The following is a 21,172-nucleotide window of genomic DNA, read 5'->3' as shown; positions in this document are numbered from 1 at the left end:
AGAATGAGGAGGTCATACATGATTTAAACACATCAATTTCAAGTAATAAAATAGAAAACACCATCAAAAGCCTACCAACCAAGAAAAGCCCAGGACCAGATGGATTCTCTGCTGAGTTCTATAAGACTTTCAAAGAAGAATTAATACCAATACTCCTCAAAGTATTCCATGAAATAGAAAAGGAGGGAACCCTTCCAAACTCATTCTATGAGGCTAATATCACCCTGATACCAAAACCAGACAAAGACACATCAAGGAAAGAAAACTTCAGACCAATATCCCTGATGAACATAGATGCAAAAATTCTCAGTAAAATTCTGGCAAATCACATATGAAAACATTAAAAAGATAGTGCACCATGATCAGGTGGGGTTCATCCCAGGGATGCAGGGTTGATTCAACATACAGAAATCAATAAACGTAATTCATCATATTAATAGACTTAAAAACAAGAATCATACGACCATCTCATAGATGCAGAAAAAGCATCTAACAAAACACAGCTCACCTTCATGTTCAAAACTCTAGAAAAACTAGGGATAGTAGGAACATACCTCAACATTATAAAAGCTGTATGTGCCAAACCCAAGGCCAACATCATCCTAAATGGAGAAAAATTGAAAGCATTCCCTCTAAAAACTGGAATAAGACAAGGGTCCTCTTTCACCACTTCTGTTCAACACCATCTTTGAAACTCTAGCCAGAGCAATTAGACAAAAGAAAGAAATTAAAGGGATACAAATAGGTAAAGAAGAACTCAAACTATCACTATTTGCTGATGACATGATTCTGTATCTAGAAGATCCAAAAAATTCCACCAGAAAACTTCTAGAAATAACAAATGAATTCAGCAAAGTAGCAGGATATAAAATCAACACCCATAAATCAAACACAGTCCTATATATTAGTGATGAATTCACTGAAAGAGAAATTAGAAAAACTACTCCATTCACGATAGCCTCAAAAAATAAAATACCTGGGAATCACTCTAACAAAAGAGGTGAAAGACCTCTACAATGAAAACTACAGAACACTAAAGAAAGAAATTGAAGAAAACCTCAGAAGATGGAAAGATCTCCCATGCTCCTGGGTAGGCAAAATTAATATTGTCAAAAGGGCCATAGTACCAAAAACGTTATTCAGATTAAATGCAATTCCTATTAAAATCCCAATGACATTCTTCATAGAAATAGAAAAAGCAATCATTAAATTTATTTGGAAAAATAAGAGACACAGAATAGTTAAAGCAACCTTAGGAAGAAAAGTGAAGCAGGAAGCATCACAATACCAGACCTCAAACTATACTACAGAGCAATAGTAAAAAAACAGCATGGTATTGGCACCAAAACAGATTTGTAGACCAATGGTACAGAATAGAGGACACATAGACAAACCCACATAAATACGGTTATCTCATACTAGACAAGGGTGCCAAAAAACATTCACTGGAGAAAAGATAGCCTCTTCAACAAATGTTGCTGGCAAAACTGGAAATCCATATGTAGCAAAATGAAATTAAACCTCTATCTCTCACCCTGCACAAAACTCAACTCAAAGTACATCAAAGACTTAGACACTAGAACAGAGACCCTGTGCCTAATAGAAGAAAAAATAGGCCCAAATATTTACCACATTGGCCTAGAATCTGAATTCCTTAACAAGACCTCTAAAGCACAAGAAGTAAAATCAAGAATCAATAAATGGGATAGATTCAAATTAAAAAGTTTCCTCTCAGCAAAGGAAACAGTCAATAATGTGAGGAGAGAGCTTACAGAGTGGGAGGAAATCTTTACCACATGCACCTCTGATAAAGCATTAATCTCCAGTATATATAAAGAACTCAGAAAACTTAACACCAAAAAAACAAATAACCCCATCAATAAATGCGCTAAGGAACTGAACAGACAGACACTTCACCAAAGAAGAAATACAATCGATCAACAAATATATGAAAAAGTGTTCAACATCTCTATCAATTAAAGAAACTCAAATCAAAACTACTCTAAGATTTCATCTCACTCTTGTCAGAATGGCAATCAAAACTACAGGCAAAAATAAATGTTGGTGAGGATGTGGGGGAAAAGGCACACTCATACATTGCTGGTGGGACTGCAAATTAGTGCAACTACTATGGAAAGCAGTGTGGAGAGTTCTCAGAAAACTGGGACTGGAACCACGATTTGACCCAACTATCCCAACTCTTGGTTTATATCCAAAGGACTTAAAATCAGCATACTACAGTAATGCAACCATGTCAATGTTTATAGCAGCTCAATTCACAATAGCTAAACTATGGAACTAACCTAGTTCAATAGATAAATGGATAAAAAAGTGGTATATATATATATATATATATATTTTTTTTTTCCCAATGGAATATTACTCAGCTTTAAAGATGAGTGAAATTATGGCATTTGCCAGTAAATAGATGGAGTTGGAGAATATCATGCTGAGCTAAATAAGCCATCCCAAAAAACCAAAGGCAGAATGTTTCCTCTAATATGCGGATGCTAATTCACAATAAGGGGAGCAGGGCACCAGAGAAGAATAGCATTACCTTAGATTAGGTAGAGGGAAGTGAAGGGAGGGGAGGGGAGGGGATGTGGGATAGGAAAGATAGTAGAATGAAACAGACATATTACTGTATGTATATATGTGACTCATGACCAATATGAGTTTATTGTTTTCAGAAGTTGGTCAGTTCAGTTTGCCCCATTCCTTAGAAGCCTCATCAAAATTTCCTACAAGATCTAAAACTTCATTATGGTCCTTTCCAGTAGCAAGTGGTGCCTTTCCATCCACAGATTGTGTGGGCAGGGTTCAGCCAGTCTCCTTAAACTGGTCAGACTGCCTGCAGGGCTCCTTCAAGGTATCGGGCAGCACTTGGGTCGGTGGCTCTGTCTCAGCGTGGCCTGTACTGGTGAAAGTGTTTGCTGCCACAGACGCCTGGGCTTGAGGGTTGTTAAGGTGGACCGCTGTTCCTTGGTCTGTAAACATATTCCCGTCTTCAACACCAGAGATGTTGTTTACTCCTAACTTCTTTAAGCAGAATTGAAGTTTTTTACCATCTGCGGTAGCTCTTCTACGAACCACCGTCTTCTTTCTGCAAGCAGTTCCTTTCCCACCAATGCCCACGGTGCCTGCAGTTTGGTTTTTCCTGGTTTGTGACAGTTTCTTTCACCTTGTCAGAGTGGAAGTGGGGCCGTGTGGGGGGACAGGGCTGGCGCTTAGTGGGTCTCAGGCAGACCAGCTGAGATTAGGCACACACACGTGGGGACACAAGATCAGGAGCATCTTACTAACACAGTTATGCTCCATGAAAGGGACACTGTCCATCTGTGTAGGAAATGCACCCATAGAGGGTCCAATTTAAAAGAATGCATTGGTAGATGGTCCAGTTAAAAAGGGGTCGTCTAGTAAAACTCACTAAGTGGAGCACCTCCAAGATGCGTTCCCAGCCACTCAGGGGAAGCCCAGTGCTCCTTGTTAGACTAGATTCCTTCTGGGCAGGGTGCAGGGAGAGGGTGCATCTCCCTTCTAGATTAGACCACCCTGCAGGCTTTCCAGGTGACAGAACTGTGTGTCTACCTAAAGGGAGTATCAGCAAGAATGGGGCAGTGACAACCTCGCCAAAAGTTCCTGACCTAAAGGACAGGCCAGCTACACCGAGCTCAGAGCAAGTGTCCTTCCAAGCGGCAACTATCCACCTTGCTCTGGGAAAGAAGCGTGGGGCAGCCGCTGGCCAGGTCACGGCCAGCTGGCACACTTCTTAGGAACAGAATGGGTGGGAAGCACCCAGAGCCTCGGAGGAGCACCCACTAGGAAACCTGGAAACTCCTAGTACATGTGTAGAGTGGCCCTGAGGTTGAGGACAGCGATCCAGGTCCCCTAAACTGGCTGACTCACATCACAATGACGACATGAGGTTCCACCACCCCCATGTGGGCTTCCCATAGATCCTCACGGCAGCCTTACGTGGCAGGAATCATTCCATCCCACAGATACAGACGCTCAGCTTTGAAGGGGTTTGTCCCTCCCCCCGGTCGCAGAAGACAGCCAGGGTCCTTCCCTGTAAGAAATCCCCCATCTTGGCTATGAAGACACGGTCAGTGGTTTCTGAGGCATAGGGCCACCACTGCCAACCGGATCTAAGACCCCTCCCTTAGGGCCAGATGGAATCACTTAGGGGGCCACCGCTTAGAATGGAAGTGTGCACATTTGTATAATGAATGGAAAAGAACCAGAGAGGAATACGGATGAGAAAGGAGAAGAGGGAGTCAGGGAACCCGTGGGGAGAGGAGGAACTAGAAGAGCAAAGGGTTAAAAGTGACAGGAGGACCTCGTGGAAGGACCGGAAGTGAAGGAGAGCATCTGAGACAGGGATGGTGGGCAGCTCCAGGGCCCAGGCCAAGCCCACCACCCTCTGCCTTCATTCACACAGAACCTCGGCTATGGAAGGAAGGCCTGCCCCACATGGCGGTGATGCCCCTCACACTTTATCACGCTCATGACCCTTGTCACTCAGGCCTGGAGAAAATAAAATAAGAAAGCACTTCTACGTTGCTCTTCTGTAAGACGCCTGTGGAGCCCAGCTGACCCACCTCAACTGCTCAGCCCTTCAAGGCCTGTTCTGCGTGTTTCATGTGCCTTGTCCCATGCAGTGCCCACAACCACCATGCTTGTGGCCCCACTGTGCAGAGTAGGGGACAGGGCACAAGAGACAGCATAACCTGTCTAACTGCTGGGAGGTCCCGGGGTCTAGCCTGGAGCAAGCACGTCCCCAACTGTCCTGTTGGGTTGTGGGCTCATGAGCGTCTTCCCATGATAAGAAGAAGGTCCTCCCATGCTCTTGGCCTTCCTGCAAGCACCTTCCAACCCTCAGGGGATACTCCACCCTGCTCCCAGCCCCACTTCTATGCCCTGTGACAGTCCTCCCAGGTCCCTCCCTGTGTTGGTTCCCGTTCTCTCAGCAGGACACCACCCAGCAAGTGCACCAAGGCCAGCCAGACCCGGAGAGAGCCCGAGGCCACAGGCCCGTGAGGGAGGCCAGCTGGGTCATGCAAAGGCTTCGGAACCAAACACCCTGAGGAGAACCTAACCCGATGCCAAGAAAGCACACAGTCAATCCTAGGCTTGGAGAGCTGACCTGGCGGTGTGCAGAGGGGACTTGGTGAGCACTCGGTGTGAGAACTGGCAAATGGACACCATGGAGAGTCTTGAGAAAATGGTACACTCCAGCTCTTGAATTGAGCAAGCATAAGCAGCAGACTTAAAGTCTACTAGCACAGACCTTTTTATATTGGGGTACACACAGCTTTCTCCCAACACAAGGTGACAGTAGGAAGAGAGTAACTGGTTTCTTTTCTTATATCCTCACCCACTCTTCTCACATTTGTAGCATTGATATTTATGTAGTCGAATTTCCCCAACACAAAATTTTAAATATAACTCCTCCAAATAATGCCAGTAGAACTAGGGTGAGTAGCTAAAAGCACCCTGAAGTGATCTCAGTGAGACCCCACCAAGGGGCTGGGCTAGTCCGCGTGCCATTGCTGTTACAAATACATGACATGAGCCACCTGCAAAGAAAGGAAGGGCGTGCCCACATCTTCAGAAGTTCAGTCCATGGCTGGCTGGGGCCCTTGCTTTGGGGCCAGCAGTGAGGCAGCGCATCATGGTGGGTCCACAGGGTGGAGCCACACTGCCAGGACTGGAGGACCACTCACGAGGCCCCTCCTCTTAGAGGTCCCCCGCCTCCCAGGAGCACCACACTAGAGACCACGCCTGGGCCTCGGGGACACTTATCCAAAGCACAGGAGGGGCAGTTCTCCCAACCTGAGGTTCTCAGACAACCCAAGGACACGTAGGGAGCCAAGCTCCTTTTCCTCAGAGAGAAACAGTAGGGCTTAACTGCATTCTGGCCCCTTCCCCATCCTAAAAGAGATCAGAAATCGATGAATTTAAACTCCAATTTCACCTTTTCAAGCTCAAGAAATGCTCACAGCCTCCGCCTTGGGGCCTCTCCTGTGCGAAGGCGAAACACAGCAAACACACGTGAACGCAGCCTTGAAGAGTCTCGTGTCCGTTTTTCTACTTTCTTGATTCGTTACAGACCCTCTGCGTGGCCTTCTTGCCTTATTTAAAATTGCTTCTGAAGTGATGTGTTCTAAATAAAAATCTCTTAACACCAACATGAAGAACACTCAGCCAACACGTGACTCCGAGGGATGGGTCAGCGCTTCTCCCAGGAGCTACCAAGATCCGTTCCCAAGCACAGCGCCACCAACCACTTCTGGGAACAGGCTGGGTCTTCAGCCCTCTCTCTCTCTTAACAGAAAGAACACATTTCCTTTGGGAAAACACAAGCCTCTTTCCTTAGCCAGAAAATCAGTATCCCTTTCATTCCCCAGTGACCCCACCTCCTGTCCACTTCAAAACCACAACCAGACACCACGGCACTAAGGTGAGTAGGGTTACTTACAGTTGAAGATGCCCGGAGGTGGATGCTCGGTCACCAGCAGACAGTTTTCTTCATCACTGTTGTCCCCACAGTCGTTCTGTTGGTTACAGACCAGCGAACCAAGATATAAGCATTTACCGCTGGTGCAGGTGAATTTGCAGTCTGAAAAAGTACAAAAGAAAGCATGAAGAATCAGTACAAGCTAGGTGCTCTTGAGCTGCTATTGCCATTGGGCTCTCCATCTGGATGTCCCAGGACACTGAACTTAGGGAAGGCACCTCACCTCCAGGTAAGGAGGTAAAACACACAGGGTCGGGCACCCCCCACACACACGGCACAGGAGCTCTGAGCTGCCCGTGGCACTACACAAACCTGAGCAGCACATGGACGCCCTCCCTCTCTACAACCTGCTCTGCCTGCAAATGGGTTCTGTGGTTCCACTTGAAAACACCCTTGTCAATCAATTTTCCATACTTTCAAGGATGGGGGAAGCCCCCCAGCAGTGGCAGGGTCTCCAGCAGAACTCAGAAGTTCCTATTTAACTAAAGGGGGCCCATGAATTTTATTTCCAAACTGCCATTTTCTTGTGGTGAAAGTCTGGGCAAAATATTGAAACCTCTCTGGTGTACATGCATCTCATGCCAAGCAAAATCAGCTTTACTAGCAGCAGAGGTAGCATTGGTTTTATGATGTGAAACACAGGCAAATTATATGTGCTCTCTGCTACCTCAGAAGCATCTGTGTCAAGAGCCACGTTGATGAATTATAAAAATAGTATGAAGCAGGTATGATGGTATATACCTGTAATCCCAGCCACTAGGGAGGCTGAGGTCAGTTCAAGGTCAGCCAGGGCGACTTAGCAAAACCCTGTCTCAAAATAAAACGAAAAGCGTGGAGGATGTAGCTTAGTGGGAGAGTTCTTTCCTAGCATGTGCTAGGCTTGGGGTTCAGACCTCTGAAATCTGTACAAATCAATATTTTAAGATGGAATTCACGTTAGCAAGACTTTAAAATAAATTTGCAAGCCCAGCACATTACTGTCACCTAGAGCAATTAAGGACAGAGGAAATTACAGCATGATATACAATCGGTCACATAAACATCCACGTGGATCCCGTGCTGCAAATCACCTTGCATCTGACTGGGAATTTTCTCCTGGGAGTACCCACAGGGGTTGGCGGGAATCACACAGGACATCCCGCCATAGATGCTGATAGAAAGAACCTCAGTGAGAGCCCTGGGTCCCCCGCTGACACCAACTGTCACAACCACTTCAGCTCCCCAGGCCTTGGTTTTCTCTGTCTGGTTTAAGGGCAGCAAATCTGGACCAAGTCCAAGGTCATTTCAACTCTAACATTCCATTATTCCAATAAGAGACTGGGCATCAGCATGGCCAGGCCTCTCCCAGCCCTGCTGAGCACGTGTGGGGCTGCGCCAGCCGAGTCTATTTATCCCCAAGGGGCTAACTGCAGCCAGCAAAGAGGACAGCCCCTCACCTGTCCTAAGAGACAGAACTCAGGTCTTCACTGTGTTTCTGGGAACATGCACGAGAGGGGTAATTAAAACCTGCCATTTGCTCACATTCTGAAAGAATGCAGAAAAAGAGACCATGCAGAGCTCCAACCTCATTTAGAATAACAGATGAACGCAGCCCAAACGCCCATCCACAGGTTCATGGCTGGCTGCACCACGCAGGCCAGAAGACAGTGCTGAGTGACAGGTCCCGTGGTGAAAGTGTACTCAAGCCAAATTGACTGCCCCATGAGCTAGACAGGTACAACCCAGCTGCTCAGAATCACACTGATGAAGTGATCTTTTTTAACTTAATGGGGGAAGAAACAAATGTCCGGGAAAGAATTTTATCTTCCTTTCCAAAAGAAATACTGGACTTCAGATTAATACCAAACATGAAGAGGGCATTAGCCCAAGATAGGTACTCTCAGCATTGCTAAATGATGACTGGGAAAACGGGGTATACCAACACGAACGAATTAAACTCTAACTCAGATGTTGACCATGTCTGTGGTCTAAAAGGAGCAGAGGCCAGACTACCACGTTCAAGGTCACGTGGAATTTTAAATGACCATCTCTGTGGTCTGAAAGGAGCAGAGGCCAGATCACCACGTTCAAGGTCACGTGGAATTTTAAACCAATAGGGAAGTGAACCTGTTTCCACACTACACTCATTTCAACTTGTTCCAAGGAAGACAAGTCCAGACTAACATGTTTCTGAGGAAATGAATTATGTGATTGATTCATTCACAAAATTGATACTTTAGCCCCTTCTGTGTCATATGCTAGGTCCTGAGACCTGGAAATGCAGAGTTGAAAGAGTCTGCACTGTGCACTGTTTGTAAATGTGAACAGTGACTAATTCATCTGCTAGCTCCTTCCCAGGCCACCTTCATATCTGCCACCCAGCCTGAGATGGGGACTCGGTGAACCATGTCTTTGTGAGTTATCTGAGTCTCATAAGAACCCCATGAAGTACTTAGGGCCGATATTGCTATTCCCACCCTACTCCCTTCTGCCCCACCCCACCATGCTGCCTTAGTTTCCCAACATTTCACAAATGTGGGAGACTCACCACAGACACGGTACACAGTGAAGGGCTCAGACAGCCTGATTCCTTAAGGAGGGGGAACGTCGCTCAGAAAGGCTTGAGTCACGTTCACTCTCCCTTCTTGGATAACAGCAATACCCACATCAACCCATTAACTTTCAAATTCACAAAAACTAAATCTTCTCAAAGGTGAGTCATGAGCCCGACATCAAACTGAAACGTCTTTCCATCACATGGCCAGCTGAATCAGACTGACTGGGTTGGAAATCTGGATATATTAAGCTTCTTGATTTGACATAGAAAATACTAGAAATCGTGATGAGGCTATTACGTGTTAAAGATGAATGCAAAAGTTGGAATGGAACTGAAATTGCAGACCATGGTAAAGCAGCTGTCCACATTAACAAAACACGTGTTAACAAAATAAATCCTAATGGTTTGTATGACTATTATGAATCAATAGTAATAATTTTAAAAAACTGGTGTTGGTAGAGGCGGGTTTCCAATTTGACCCTGACTCACGAAGGCCATCTCCACCAACTTTGCTACCCTAAAGCCCAGTGCATTCAGGTCCTCTAATAAGTAGGTTATTGTGATATTTCCAGCAAGTTAATAACCCTACAAAGAAAGGCTCTTCCCTGAGCTGCCAGGGCATTGCCAGGGCCTCCTTTAGTATGACCCATGCCCAGTGCTAGCCAGGCCTCTGTTCTCACTGGCCCAGGGGCAGCCTGGGCAGCAGAGCTTTCTAGAACTCCTGAGGTGGGTTCCTATGGGCAGCCAAGACTGAGAACCTCTGACCACCAAGAAGGTGGCAACTCATTTATAAAGTCCCTTCTTTAGCTAATCATATTTTAATAGAATGATCAGTTGATATTGCTAATTTATAAAAAAGTAAAACTAAAACCCAACCTCTTAAAATATAGGCAGGTATTGAGGGGAGAGGGCCTGGTTGCTGTGGCTCTGTTCTGTCAACAAAATACTTCAGAAGTTGGTGTCAATGCAGTTTGACCCCTACACCACATTTTGACACACCAGAACAGCAACCCTCCTCGACAGAGTAAAACACAAGTCAGAAAAAGAAGATAGGAAAACAAAGAAGATATTTTTATAATAGTTTGTCCATTCCTTATGGAACCTACTGAGTACTTCCACCGATCCAGACATTGAGGGATACTAAGGATTGTTACTCACAAGAAACCCTGGGGGACAAAGTTAGGGTGACATCAGAAGCACAGCATTGGAACAGAATACAGAATGAGCAACTCAGGAACCAGAGTTTCCTTCAGAAACCATAAGCTTACTAAAACCATTTTCAATGTTTAAAAAGTTCTCCTTCTTTAAAAAAAAAAATAGCCAGGAATTAGTGAAAGAAGAAAACAACATTGCTTTCTGCCATAATTTCCTATTTGACTTCTTATAAAAACTGCCAGAATCGACAACAGATTTGAGAGTCACTGCATGTTCTCCTAGTTAAAACAGAATTCTCTCCAAATCTGGGGTCTTCTTTACCTTCGGTACATTTCAACACACAGCTTCTGAAGAATCTTTCAGAGTCTTGGAACTACCTCAGAGGGCCTCAGGATCAGAGCCGAGAGGGCCCCAGAGGTCTGCTGGTCCACCCCCCATCTCACAGATGCAGAAACACATCTCAGAACCGCTGACCCACCCCACGTGGAAACCAGATTCCCTGTCAGGGACAGAGAACCCAAGATTTCCATCAAATTGAGAGAAAAGTCTGCTTGTCCTGAATGTCCTTCTGATCATGCACAAACTAATATTAACCATGTGAGGCAAGCCCTGGGAAAGAACAATTCAAGAGAATGGGAAAGAACAATTAAGAAGGTTTCCTAAAATTGTGTTACTCTTGAAGAAACAAGGAATTCTATGAGTCTTGAAACCAGGACAGAAGTGGAATATCCTAGTGCTCTATTTTTAAAATTCCTGAGGACCAGTAGATGAACAATCCGAATATTCTAAACCTAATCTTAGGATTTGAAGATAAATGTTTAATCTTGGCTTGCAGAACAAATTCACCTCATAGAGACTAAATCTAATCCACTTGGTGGAGTCAACATTCTATGAAATCAAAGGCAAAAAAATAATAATAATAACAAAACAACAAAAAAGTTGTGCTCCATTTTTCCTGAATTCTTCTAAAGCCGTAGCTTTCACAGATACAATCTCAGTCACAAAATACGGACCTATACGCACCATCACATCTCAGCTGTAAAGTCAGCCTTTTTTGTGAATTGGCAAAGTAGTCTGTTAGTTATTTCTGCTAAAATTCATACAGCAACAGTGACTCATTTAGTTCACACTTCTACCATTCTTAAACCTGGGAGCCGACAGTGATTCTGGCTCCGTCGCGTCTGACATTTGAATCTGAGACGTTCTCTGCAAAGGGGGCCTTCCCAGAGCACTGGCACCGTGAATAGCACAGGGGCGCTGGGTAGGGGTAAGCGAGGAAAGAACCTCTTTCTAAAATTGGCATTCCTCATTCTGTCATCACCCATGTATAAAGAGGACAACAATATTGTTATTGATTTATATAAAAATCCATACCACCCACTGCTCTACAAGGTACACGATTTCCCATAGCAAAAATAAAGTTCAATAAATTTGAAAAACAATGAAGGAAACACACACACACACACACACACACACACACACGAACCAAGAAATGCAGGAAAAAGGGAAGAAAAAAACACTGTGACTGAAGATGGCTCTAGTGACTGGTCACTAAGCGGTACTCCTACCAAACGGGCCTGGCTGCCACAAGAAAACCCGAGGCCTGGTCAGGAGCCCTTGCTGGCCCGGAGCAGTGGGCATCCCAGTTAAACAGGAGCAGACCTCTCCTGCGCCCACAGCATAGAGGACCTGTCCCTCTGTGCAACAAGGAGAGGCTGTCTCAGATGCTGATTTCATCACAGAGGGAAGAGGGCTCCCGCTCCGTGCTCCCTGCATGGGCCTCCAGTGCCGTTGGAATATTGGAGTGGTTTCTACAAAAGAACAGCATGCGCAGAGTCAGGACTCAGCTAATCACATAGGAAGGGATGGATGCTCAGGTGATTCTTCCTCCAGGCCAGCTTTGGTCAGTACAGGAGCATCATAAAGACCGTCCACACACACATTCTGCTATCACGTTTTTGAATGCAAGGTGCACGTGCTGAGCAACCTGGGTGACCCCACATCCAGCCGGCTGCCTACACCAGTTGTCTGAGAACTGGAACCTCACAGTCCCCGGGCATCACCCCCGCTCACCCGGTCCAGCCTAGGTGAAGGCAGCCTCTTGGCTAAGGATGCTCTAACCTCACTCAAAGACGAGGCCGATGTTCCTGGTCATAAACTGAGAACAAGGGGGATTTAATTTGAAGGTTTACATCCTGTGTAATCAATTGAGTTACCCCACAAGCACTTAATGTGTGTCTTCTATTGAGTGGTGTACGTCGAACCATCGCTGCCCCTCAGAAAGACAAACCTAACGGGACAAAAGGGCATGGGATGCACCCGGAAGAGCCTCCCACCCAAGGCAGAAATGAGAATTTTTTCAAACTGAATCTATTTTATGATATAGACTGTCAGTCCCATTCTGGGCCCAAAAGGATTATCTTGATGCTTCTCAAAAATCTCACAACTGCAAGTGAAAAACGCACAATGTGCTCTCAACAGGCCAAAGTGCCCTCGGGGTTCTCATCCTGCAGTTACCCTTCAGAGCAGCTTGAGAAACTTGCCCAACTCTCCATCAGAGATTCCAACTTTTCTCTTTTCCTTTTGTTGTGATGTGGGGGATTGAACCCAGGAGCATTCTACCTCTGAGCTATCCCTACCACACCCCTCCGTGATTTTTAGGGTCTCGCTAAGTTGCCGAAGATGTCCTCACACTTGCAATCTTCCTGCCTCATCCTCCCCAATTGCTAGGATCACAGGTCCACTGTGCCCAGTGCCATTGGTCTTTTTAAAAGCCAGTGAAAGTCCATTAGGATTCAAAGCAGCAGGAAACACCATTTTCTCCCCATATTTAAAACCCAACGAATGAATGAGTTCAGTTTTCTGTATATAAAATCTGAGGAGGTTTTCTCATTAACTTCTTACTCTGAACAGTACACAGCACAAGAGAAAATAGGTAACAATCAACTTGAAGACTCTTTGAGGAACAAAAAGGCATGTTGATACCTACAGGACACACGGGAAACAGTCTGAAATCATGGGGCCGACATGTAATCAGTGGCTGTCTCTGGGTGCTGGGGTCCTGAAAACTTGGAAATATCTTATGAATTTTATGTATAGTCTTATATAACTACAAAAAATTTTAAAAAACACTTTAAGGAATGGAATTCCTGTGAATACCAGATGTTTGTAGAATTCTAAATCCATCAATATAATTTTAAAGATACTAATAAAGTGCCTAACTTCCTGTGGCATCATCCAAACAGAAACCCCAGCCCCTTACCCCAGTCCTGCGAGGATAAAGGCTGTTTCAGTTACTTCTCCTTCATTTGAGGCCCTGAGCACCTCTTCCAGCGGGGAGTGCTAGGGATCCAACTTGCAAGGACATTGCCTAAGGGGGCCTCAAGGCAGCCAGGACAGGCCTGTGGGGCCTGCAGGCTGCTGGACAAGAGGCACTAAAAGACTTCATGATCAAGGATGGATACACCCTGACATTTAAACAAATAGCATACAACATAAGCAAGCACATGAGCATGCACGAGCATGGGAAAGTACAGCTCAGTGCATGTGTGCAAAGGACAAACACTTGTGTAGCCGGCCTGTGCCTCAGAGGGAGGACTTGCCTGCCCTGTGTGAGGCCCTGGGTTCAATCTCCAAACGATGCAAAAGTAAAACAAAAAACCACCCATGTAGCCAGCACTCTGGTCTGTATAACAAACAGGGCAGGAGCCGTTTCCTGGGTGTGCTGCCTTGGATTCTTGCAGGCTGACACTGCCCACTGAGGACCTTTGGTGCTCTCAATCTCCAGGTCACATATGAATGTGTTTGGATGTAACAGGAACTGGAAGCAAAGTGCTGAGTACGTATTCATCAGATCAACCTTGCATAACCCCCTCACGGGTTTGCTCTGCAGAGGACACAGGCATAAATGAGAAAGCCCAATGAGAGCTCTGAGTTGTCCCCTAACAGATGTCCTTTCCACACGCATTGGAGGTGTGTATGGGGACCACCACACCAATTGGTGGACCCATGAAGAGGCGCACAGGTGTTTATAGCAGAGACCTGCACCCCAAGGCAAGGACCATGGAGGGAAGGGCATTGCTCTTCAACCCAGCAAAGTTTGGGCTCTTTCCCTAGTCGGTCGGTGCAGGCCTCAATTACTAAGTCCTGCTCTGCTCTGGGCCTCAGGCACCGAGGGACAGCAGACAGACAGCCATCCCAGACCCAGGAAATGGGCTGCTTTCCAGCTATGTTAAATATTTGGCTTCTCCTCAGGCAAGAATCCTAATCTCTAGATCCTTATTGGTACAGTGAGGTGCTTGCATTAAATAAGCGGTTTTTAATACTTCCTAGGGGAAGTAAAAGACATCTGCTAAAAAAAAAAAGACCTCTGAAAGCTGTTTTACAGCTTCATTTTCTTTAAGTGCTTTCAGGTTTGTGTGTTCGTTTTCACTTTTTGCAGTCCTGGGAATTGAACCCAGGGCCTCCAGCATGCTAGGCAAGAGCCCTGCCACTGAGTTCCTCCCCGGCCCCCGTTGCCTGCTTTTATTTGCTCTAAAGGTCATCCAAATTCCAAGTGATTTTACAAACTGATTCCTGAACTCTGGGCATTTTGACACATATGAGCAATATCAATATCAATGCCATCTCCATGGGTCCTTCTCTTTGGCACACAAACATGCTATGGTTTTCCCATCTAAAAAACTGCCCTTGGCCCCGGGCCCCATTTCTCCATTCCTAAGGCTCAGAACCTCAAACAGAATATCTTTACTCTCTGTTTCTAAGTTCTAATTCTCCACTAAACAAACTCCAGTGGGGCTCTGGCCCCATCACTGCATCAACAACGTCTGCGATAACACCGCTGTGGTCCATGAAGGCCTCTTTCCCCAGATTACAGTTGACGCAGCTGTCACTCCCCACTTCTCCCTGGGTCTGAGCCCCTCTGCTGGGTGCCCTCCCTCTCAGCCCCTCTCCTCTCCTGCCCTCTCACCTCGGGAGCACCCAGGCTCACCCTAGGTCCTCTTTTTCTTGTCTGCATGTCCTCATTCCTGTGATTTAGCAGCTGGCTGTCCCCTACCTCCACATTTACACTGGACCTCTCCAGCTCTCCTAGGCACCAGAGTCTTCCAAACACCTGCTCAGCACCTCCATGGGGAACACCTAACAGCCAGCTCAACTTCCATATCCAAAACCAAAACCTCGAGCTGGGTGAGGTGGTGCACGCCTGTCATCCCAGCAGCTCGGGAGGCTAAGGCAGGAGGATCCCAAGTTCAAAGCCAGCCTCAGCAATTTAGCAAAGCCCTAAGCAACTTAGCAAGAACCTGTGTCTAAATAAAATATTTTAAAAGGGCAGGGGATATATGTGGCTCAGTGGTTAAATGCCCCTGGGTTCAGTCCCAGGTACCAAAAACAAAATAACAACCCAAAAAAACCCAAACACAAATACCGCATTTTCCCCACCCAAATTTGCCCCACTATTGGTCTTCTCTATCTCAGAAACAGCATCTGAGAACAGAGAAGTCACTGGAGCTATCTTTAACCCTTTCTCTTACACTCCAAACCACTAAAAAAATTCTGTTGGCTCCACCTTCCAAATGCATCTGGAAACTGGCCCCTCTCACCATTTCACTACAGGAATCCTAGTCCACGGCCAGCCATCTGATTTCAGGGGTCTCTGACTAGTCACCCTTCTTCTCCCTTTCACCAGAGTCTGGTCAAGATAGCAGTCAGAACGTTCCCGCTGAAATGGAAACCAGATCAGCTCTCCCCTCCACTCCAAATTCTGCACTGAGTGTGGACGGGACCTCGTGATCTGTAAGGGTCAGCTTCCCTCTGCCTTTCACCTGCAGGGCCCCTCAGCCTTAGGGTCCTGCCTTCCAGCTCGCTCCTCCCCTGACTGGCACTCTCTGCCCCAGGACACCTATTCACCTGCTCCCTGGCTCAGAAGTCCTGCTATACGCCCAGGCAGGTGGCCCTTCCTAGCCTCTGTTCCTGCTGTATTTCTCGATTACTCTTATTTCCATCTAACTTTAAACACATACCTAATGTTGCTTATCATTTTTTCCCCTCCATTAGAACTTAAACTACATGAGGGCAGGGACTTTTGTCTGCCTGGTGTTAATGATGTATTCCCAGACTCTGGCCTGGTATACATAATAAGCATTGGATGAATACATGTTAAATAAGTCAATGACAAAGTAAAAGCCTATTGTGAGGTTATTATAGGAGTTAGCTACTGGTGTCCCTTTGCAAGAAGAAAACGTTCTTTAACTGAGCAAATATCTTTACTATGGGTCTGTCTGTCTGTTGGCCTATCTATCACATACATAAATATGCTTACAGAAAATGAGGTTAGGAAGGAGACTAAGAAAGGAAATAAAGCGAAAATAAACTATTAGCAAATCAAAACAAGATTTTTAAGGCAAAGAGCTAGTTAAAAATATTGGACAAATAGTGTTTTATTTTTTTCTTAATTGCCTACGGTCTTCATATACGGAACTGTTTCCTCTCTAGTCCTCAGTGTCATAAATATTTAGTCCTTCCCATCTGTCCCTTCCAGATATCTGGCTGAGTTCCTAAGTCTCAGTACTCTGTCCTCGCAGCCTGCGGCCCTGTGCTATGGGGAGAACCTGCTGTCTGGCTGCAGCGCTGGGCGGCTCAAGAGTTCAGCGGACAGCCAGCAGCTCCCCCCAGCTGCCAGCACCAGGAACTGGGGGGTGGGCCCTGAGCTCCCACCTGCCCGTTTCCTACCTGTCACCCATCCTTGATGGGATTTCCTGTTTTGAAAACATGTTCCTTCTGAGACCTCCACAGAATCAAAATGCTGCCTCACTGAGGCACCAGCTCTACAACACTGTGCTCGGGGTCCTCTGGCCACCACACTGGGACTCTGAGAGGGCATCTCTGCCCTCTTCAAGAGGACAGCAGGTGTTCTACTGCAGGGCAACACCACCTACCCCAAACACGGAGAGCCTGTTGGTGAGCTGAACTGTCCCCCATGGGCACCTCACAGCATGGTCTTCAGTTTCCACAACCAACTGACTTTGAGGCCAGGGACCCACGTTGGGGGAAAGCCACAGCCATGTGTTCTGTCCCATGCCACACTTCAGAGGGAGAAGCAGGTGGGCCTGACTGCAGCCCCTCAGAAGGCCCAGCTCCACACTAACCTAAAACCGTGTGGCCTTGGGCAGGACAGATGTGGGGACCCCTAACCTTGTATTCCAATTCCAGCTGCTTTAGGGACTGATCACTTATTTCCAAATGCCTATGTCGGGCTAGAATTCCTGGATTCACAGAGAGAAAATATAGGGCTGGGGCTGGGGCTCAGTGGCAGAGCGCTTGCCTGGCACACGTGAGGCCCTGGGTTCCATCCTCAGCACCACATATAAAATAAACAAAACAAAGGTATTGTGTCCATATACAACTGAAAGAATATATTTTTTAAAAAGGACAAAATATATTTTGCCCTGAACATTCATCCCCCTTTCAGGTACACAAAACCTCTACACAGAACCAAGGACCACTTCAGGCTTTCCTGAGTTCCTTTGCCTACTTCCCCAATAACCAAAGAGAATATTTCAACAGACCAAAGAGACCTGATTTTACCAACAGCCAGGACCAGGGTCTTAAAACCATCTCCTCAATGGAATGTGGGGAGCACCCGTTGCCCCTGGGCTGAGCTTGCTCTCCCCGGCCTTGAGCCGTGCCGGGGGCGGGGGGGTCTGGCACGCACTCGAAAGCTGTGCAGGGCAAGAGGCCTTCAACCTGGCTGGGCAACGGAGCCTGCGTCTAGCCCTACCTGGGTGTTACCCAATGGGGATGGGCAACCCCCTGAGACCCAATCCCTTGACTTATTGGGGTGGAACTTTCTCAAATGTCTTTCCCCCAATAAGTAGATGTGGGGTGTGCTCGCTCTCTTGCTCCTTCCAGAGCGGGAGCTGACCCCTGGCATCACCAAGCCGAGCTGAGCCATTCTGCCTGAGAAACTTATATTCAAGTGCTGCGTGGTTTCTTCGCTGTTTTCTGAGTTATTGATACAGCCAGCCACCTTTGAACCCAGCTCACATGGCCAGCCCGGCCAGCTGGTGATAATGGGACACTGACAACTCTTACCTCCCCAAGCTGACAGTGGACCTGTCTGTCTGCTCAATTCCCCACCCCCTCCCACCCCAGCACATCCGGCTGGGAGCTCCCTCCATTGTCCAGGGTGACCTAAAGACCAGCACCAGAGCTCTGTGTGTCCTGTGACTCTGGTCTTACTGGCCAGATCTCTTCCCACTGGGTCACTGTGCTCCACCGTCTGGCCCTCTTGGAGTCTCGCTTCCCATCACAGCTGTACTCAATCTGACCGTCCCCTGGCCTTCCCTTCTACCCCCACCCCCTGCCTCTGACAAACAGACTCCAAACTCCACGGGTGCCTTCCAGCAAGGCTTCATCTGCCCGGCAGCAGTGGACAGCCCAGGAGCCATCCGGGAGTGCCAGGGACTCCCCACAGGAGGCCAGGGCAAGAGTGACGTGCATATGCCCACGTCAGCCGTGCCTGAGCAGAACACTCACGCCCACCCTCACTCCAGCCTCACCCCTGCAAACAGCCCATGCGAACTTGCTCAGTCCTCCATAAAGAGAGAAGGAACTGGTCCGGTCACACCTTTGAATGGGGCTCTGAGGTTTCTGGCTTCCTCCTCTCCAACTTTAACCTGCCACGCTTACTGGAGGGAGGGGCTGCCCTGATGGACAGAGTTTCAATCATATTTCATGGCCATCTGGACAACTTTATAAATAACATTTCTGTGAAAAAAATTCATGAAAAATCAATAAAAATGGCATAAATGAGACAAATGTAGCATAGAATCTGAGACCTAAAATGCACATTAGGATTCATTAAAAATACAAATCAAAGTGACTTTTCCCTATATTTATATAACAAATTATTCTATTTAGAAAGGTAACCCTCTCCCCCTCCACGTCTGGGTCTGTGTTCCTCGCTTTATTTCTTCCTGTAGCAGTTCCCACCTGGCACTAAATCGTACAATTAACTTCTTTTTTGTTTGCTGTCTCTAATCACCAGGAAGAAAGTTGTCCTGAACACGGGGAATTTTACACCACCACTATGACGCTTTCCCCACATTCCCATCTTCAGCCAGAATTCAGTACAACTGCTTCTCTATTCCCATGGCAACCCGAGCATCCCCCGCTGTACCGCCTATCACCAGGCTACCGTTACTTTATTTGTCTGTCGAGCCGGGTGGCGAGGGCTCTTGAGCCCAGAACACGTCATAATCTTCGCGTCCTCACTGTCTAGCAGAGTAGCTTATTAATAACTGCTTTGATGTAAATTGAACCAAAAGCATTAGGCGGGGAGAGAAGTCCAAGCACTTCAGGATGGAGCTTTGTCTTTTTGCTTGCACCTGATATCTGTGCCTTTACCACAGAGGTCCACACAGACGCACAAGCTAAAGACCATGCCACACGTGGTCCACACCGCTGGTTCCGTATTGCACCAGACGGCCTGTTTGCCTTTGTTAATTGAGGCTATAAAAGCTGCGTAAGTTGTACAAACTAGAATATCCTCCCCCTTGCCACTGCAGGGACAAATTAGGAGCCAACCAAACACTAACAGAAAATGTAAGCATACGTGTGTTTTGCACAAAGTGAAAAGTACACACAGATTATACCCAGGGATTCTCAGATGTCAATGCATGCGTGTTCTCTGTGAAATGAAGGGCACCTGAGCAGGAACCGCGTGAACTGGACTTTCCCTGAATCCCCGGGGCACGCACGGGGAGCAGCCGCCTGGGACCTCTGTGGGAAGTCCAAGTGCAGATGAAGGATGGCGGCCACACTCAGGGTCGCGTCCTACTGGTTCGCGGAAAAGGCTGAAATCACAGCCCAATGGGGAGGCAATGAGTGGGGTTTTTCCCAGGTCTCTTTAGAAGCAGAAACTCCCCCTCCCCAAAGCTAAACAACTTCAGAATCCTATAGAAGCCGTGACTCACTGGGATGATGGCAATATTAATGACATGAAGCAAAGGGTTCTGGACGCCACCAGGGCTACGGGCCATCACTGACCAGCGCAGCCCACACCCCAGAGCACATGCCCTCTCTATCGCCTTTGACCTCTGGTTACTGGAGAGCACACGCTCTTTCCATCACAGAAGCTGCGTGGCTCACCAGGACACCAGGGATCTGGAAATGAGTCAAGAGAAGCCTCAGCTGCGTGGACGCCCAGCACAGCGAGGTTCCAACCTGGTTTCCTGGATTCCATCCTGCGGTTCCTCCTCCCCTCACAGAGACCTAAGGGTCAGTCTGTGGTGCTGGACCCAGACATGTTTGTGCTTCTTTTACTCAATAACAGGGGTGTGCTTTTCTCTGTCGAGTGTGAAGGGCACCGAGGAAGTCCCCCATCTCACCGCTGCACCTGGGAGGCTTCTCAGATGAGGGTGTCCTGCTGACCGAGGATCCCACCCGGCTGCAGTGAGTTCCTGGTGCACTGGGGACATCAGGTACTGAGGTGCCTTCCAGCATCAGTGGATATAACAAAAGTTGGCCACAGGGTCCAGGCCTCTCTCTCTAGAGTGTTCACAGCATTCCTCAGCCTCAGCCATGCTTAGGAGGCGGTGGGGTCTGGGCCTCGGGGGCTATAGCCTGGCAGGAAGGCAAGGTTTTACCGTGGGTGTCTCTGGCCACAAAAACCTGGGGCTCCCAGAGGCCATGTGGGGAGACAAGGTGACAACACAGCCAGGGTTTGCCTGGACACAGGGAGGCCTCCGTAGGCGCTAGCTGCTGTTAGTGAGGACACCTTGTGTTGGCGGTGACAGCATCTTAGTTTCTACGATCCTTGTGATTTCCTTCCTATAAACCTCACCCTGGCTGCTGGTGTGTCTTAGGGGGAGGTTTCAGGGCAGCAGCAGTGACCTCGAGGGTGACCTTTATCCGAGGCACAGGAGCAGTGTTTCCTCTGCAACCAAGGATCTTATACTCTG

General features: G+C 47.3%; 1 protein-coding gene and 1 pseudogene across 4 annotated transcripts in view; both read right to left on the bottom strand.

The window, feature by feature from the left end:
- The window catches only part of Ldlrad4 (low density lipoprotein receptor class A domain containing 4), a 366,677-nt gene that overhangs the window by 176,105 nt on the left and 169,400 nt on the right, over positions 1–21,172 (bottom strand). For all 4 annotated transcript variants that reach the window (XM_071602501.1, XM_071602502.1, XM_027920672.3 and 1 more), the window contains one exon: positions 6,482–6,622. In XM_071602501.1, coding sequence (XP_071458602.1) covers positions 6,482–6,622 — 141 coding nt within the window. The remainder of the gene's footprint in view (positions 1–6,481; positions 6,623–21,172) is intronic.
- Positions 2,698–3,941, bottom strand: LOC114079448 (transcription factor BTF3 pseudogene; annotated as a pseudogene).

Source organism: Marmota flaviventris, chromosome 16, assembly GCF_047511675.1.
Source record: "Marmota flaviventris isolate mMarFla1 chromosome 16, mMarFla1.hap1, whole genome shotgun sequence".
NCBI classification, from domain to species: Eukaryota; Metazoa; Chordata; class Mammalia; order Rodentia; family Sciuridae; genus Marmota; species Marmota flaviventris.
This window is presented reverse-complemented; position numbering and strand designations above follow the sequence as displayed.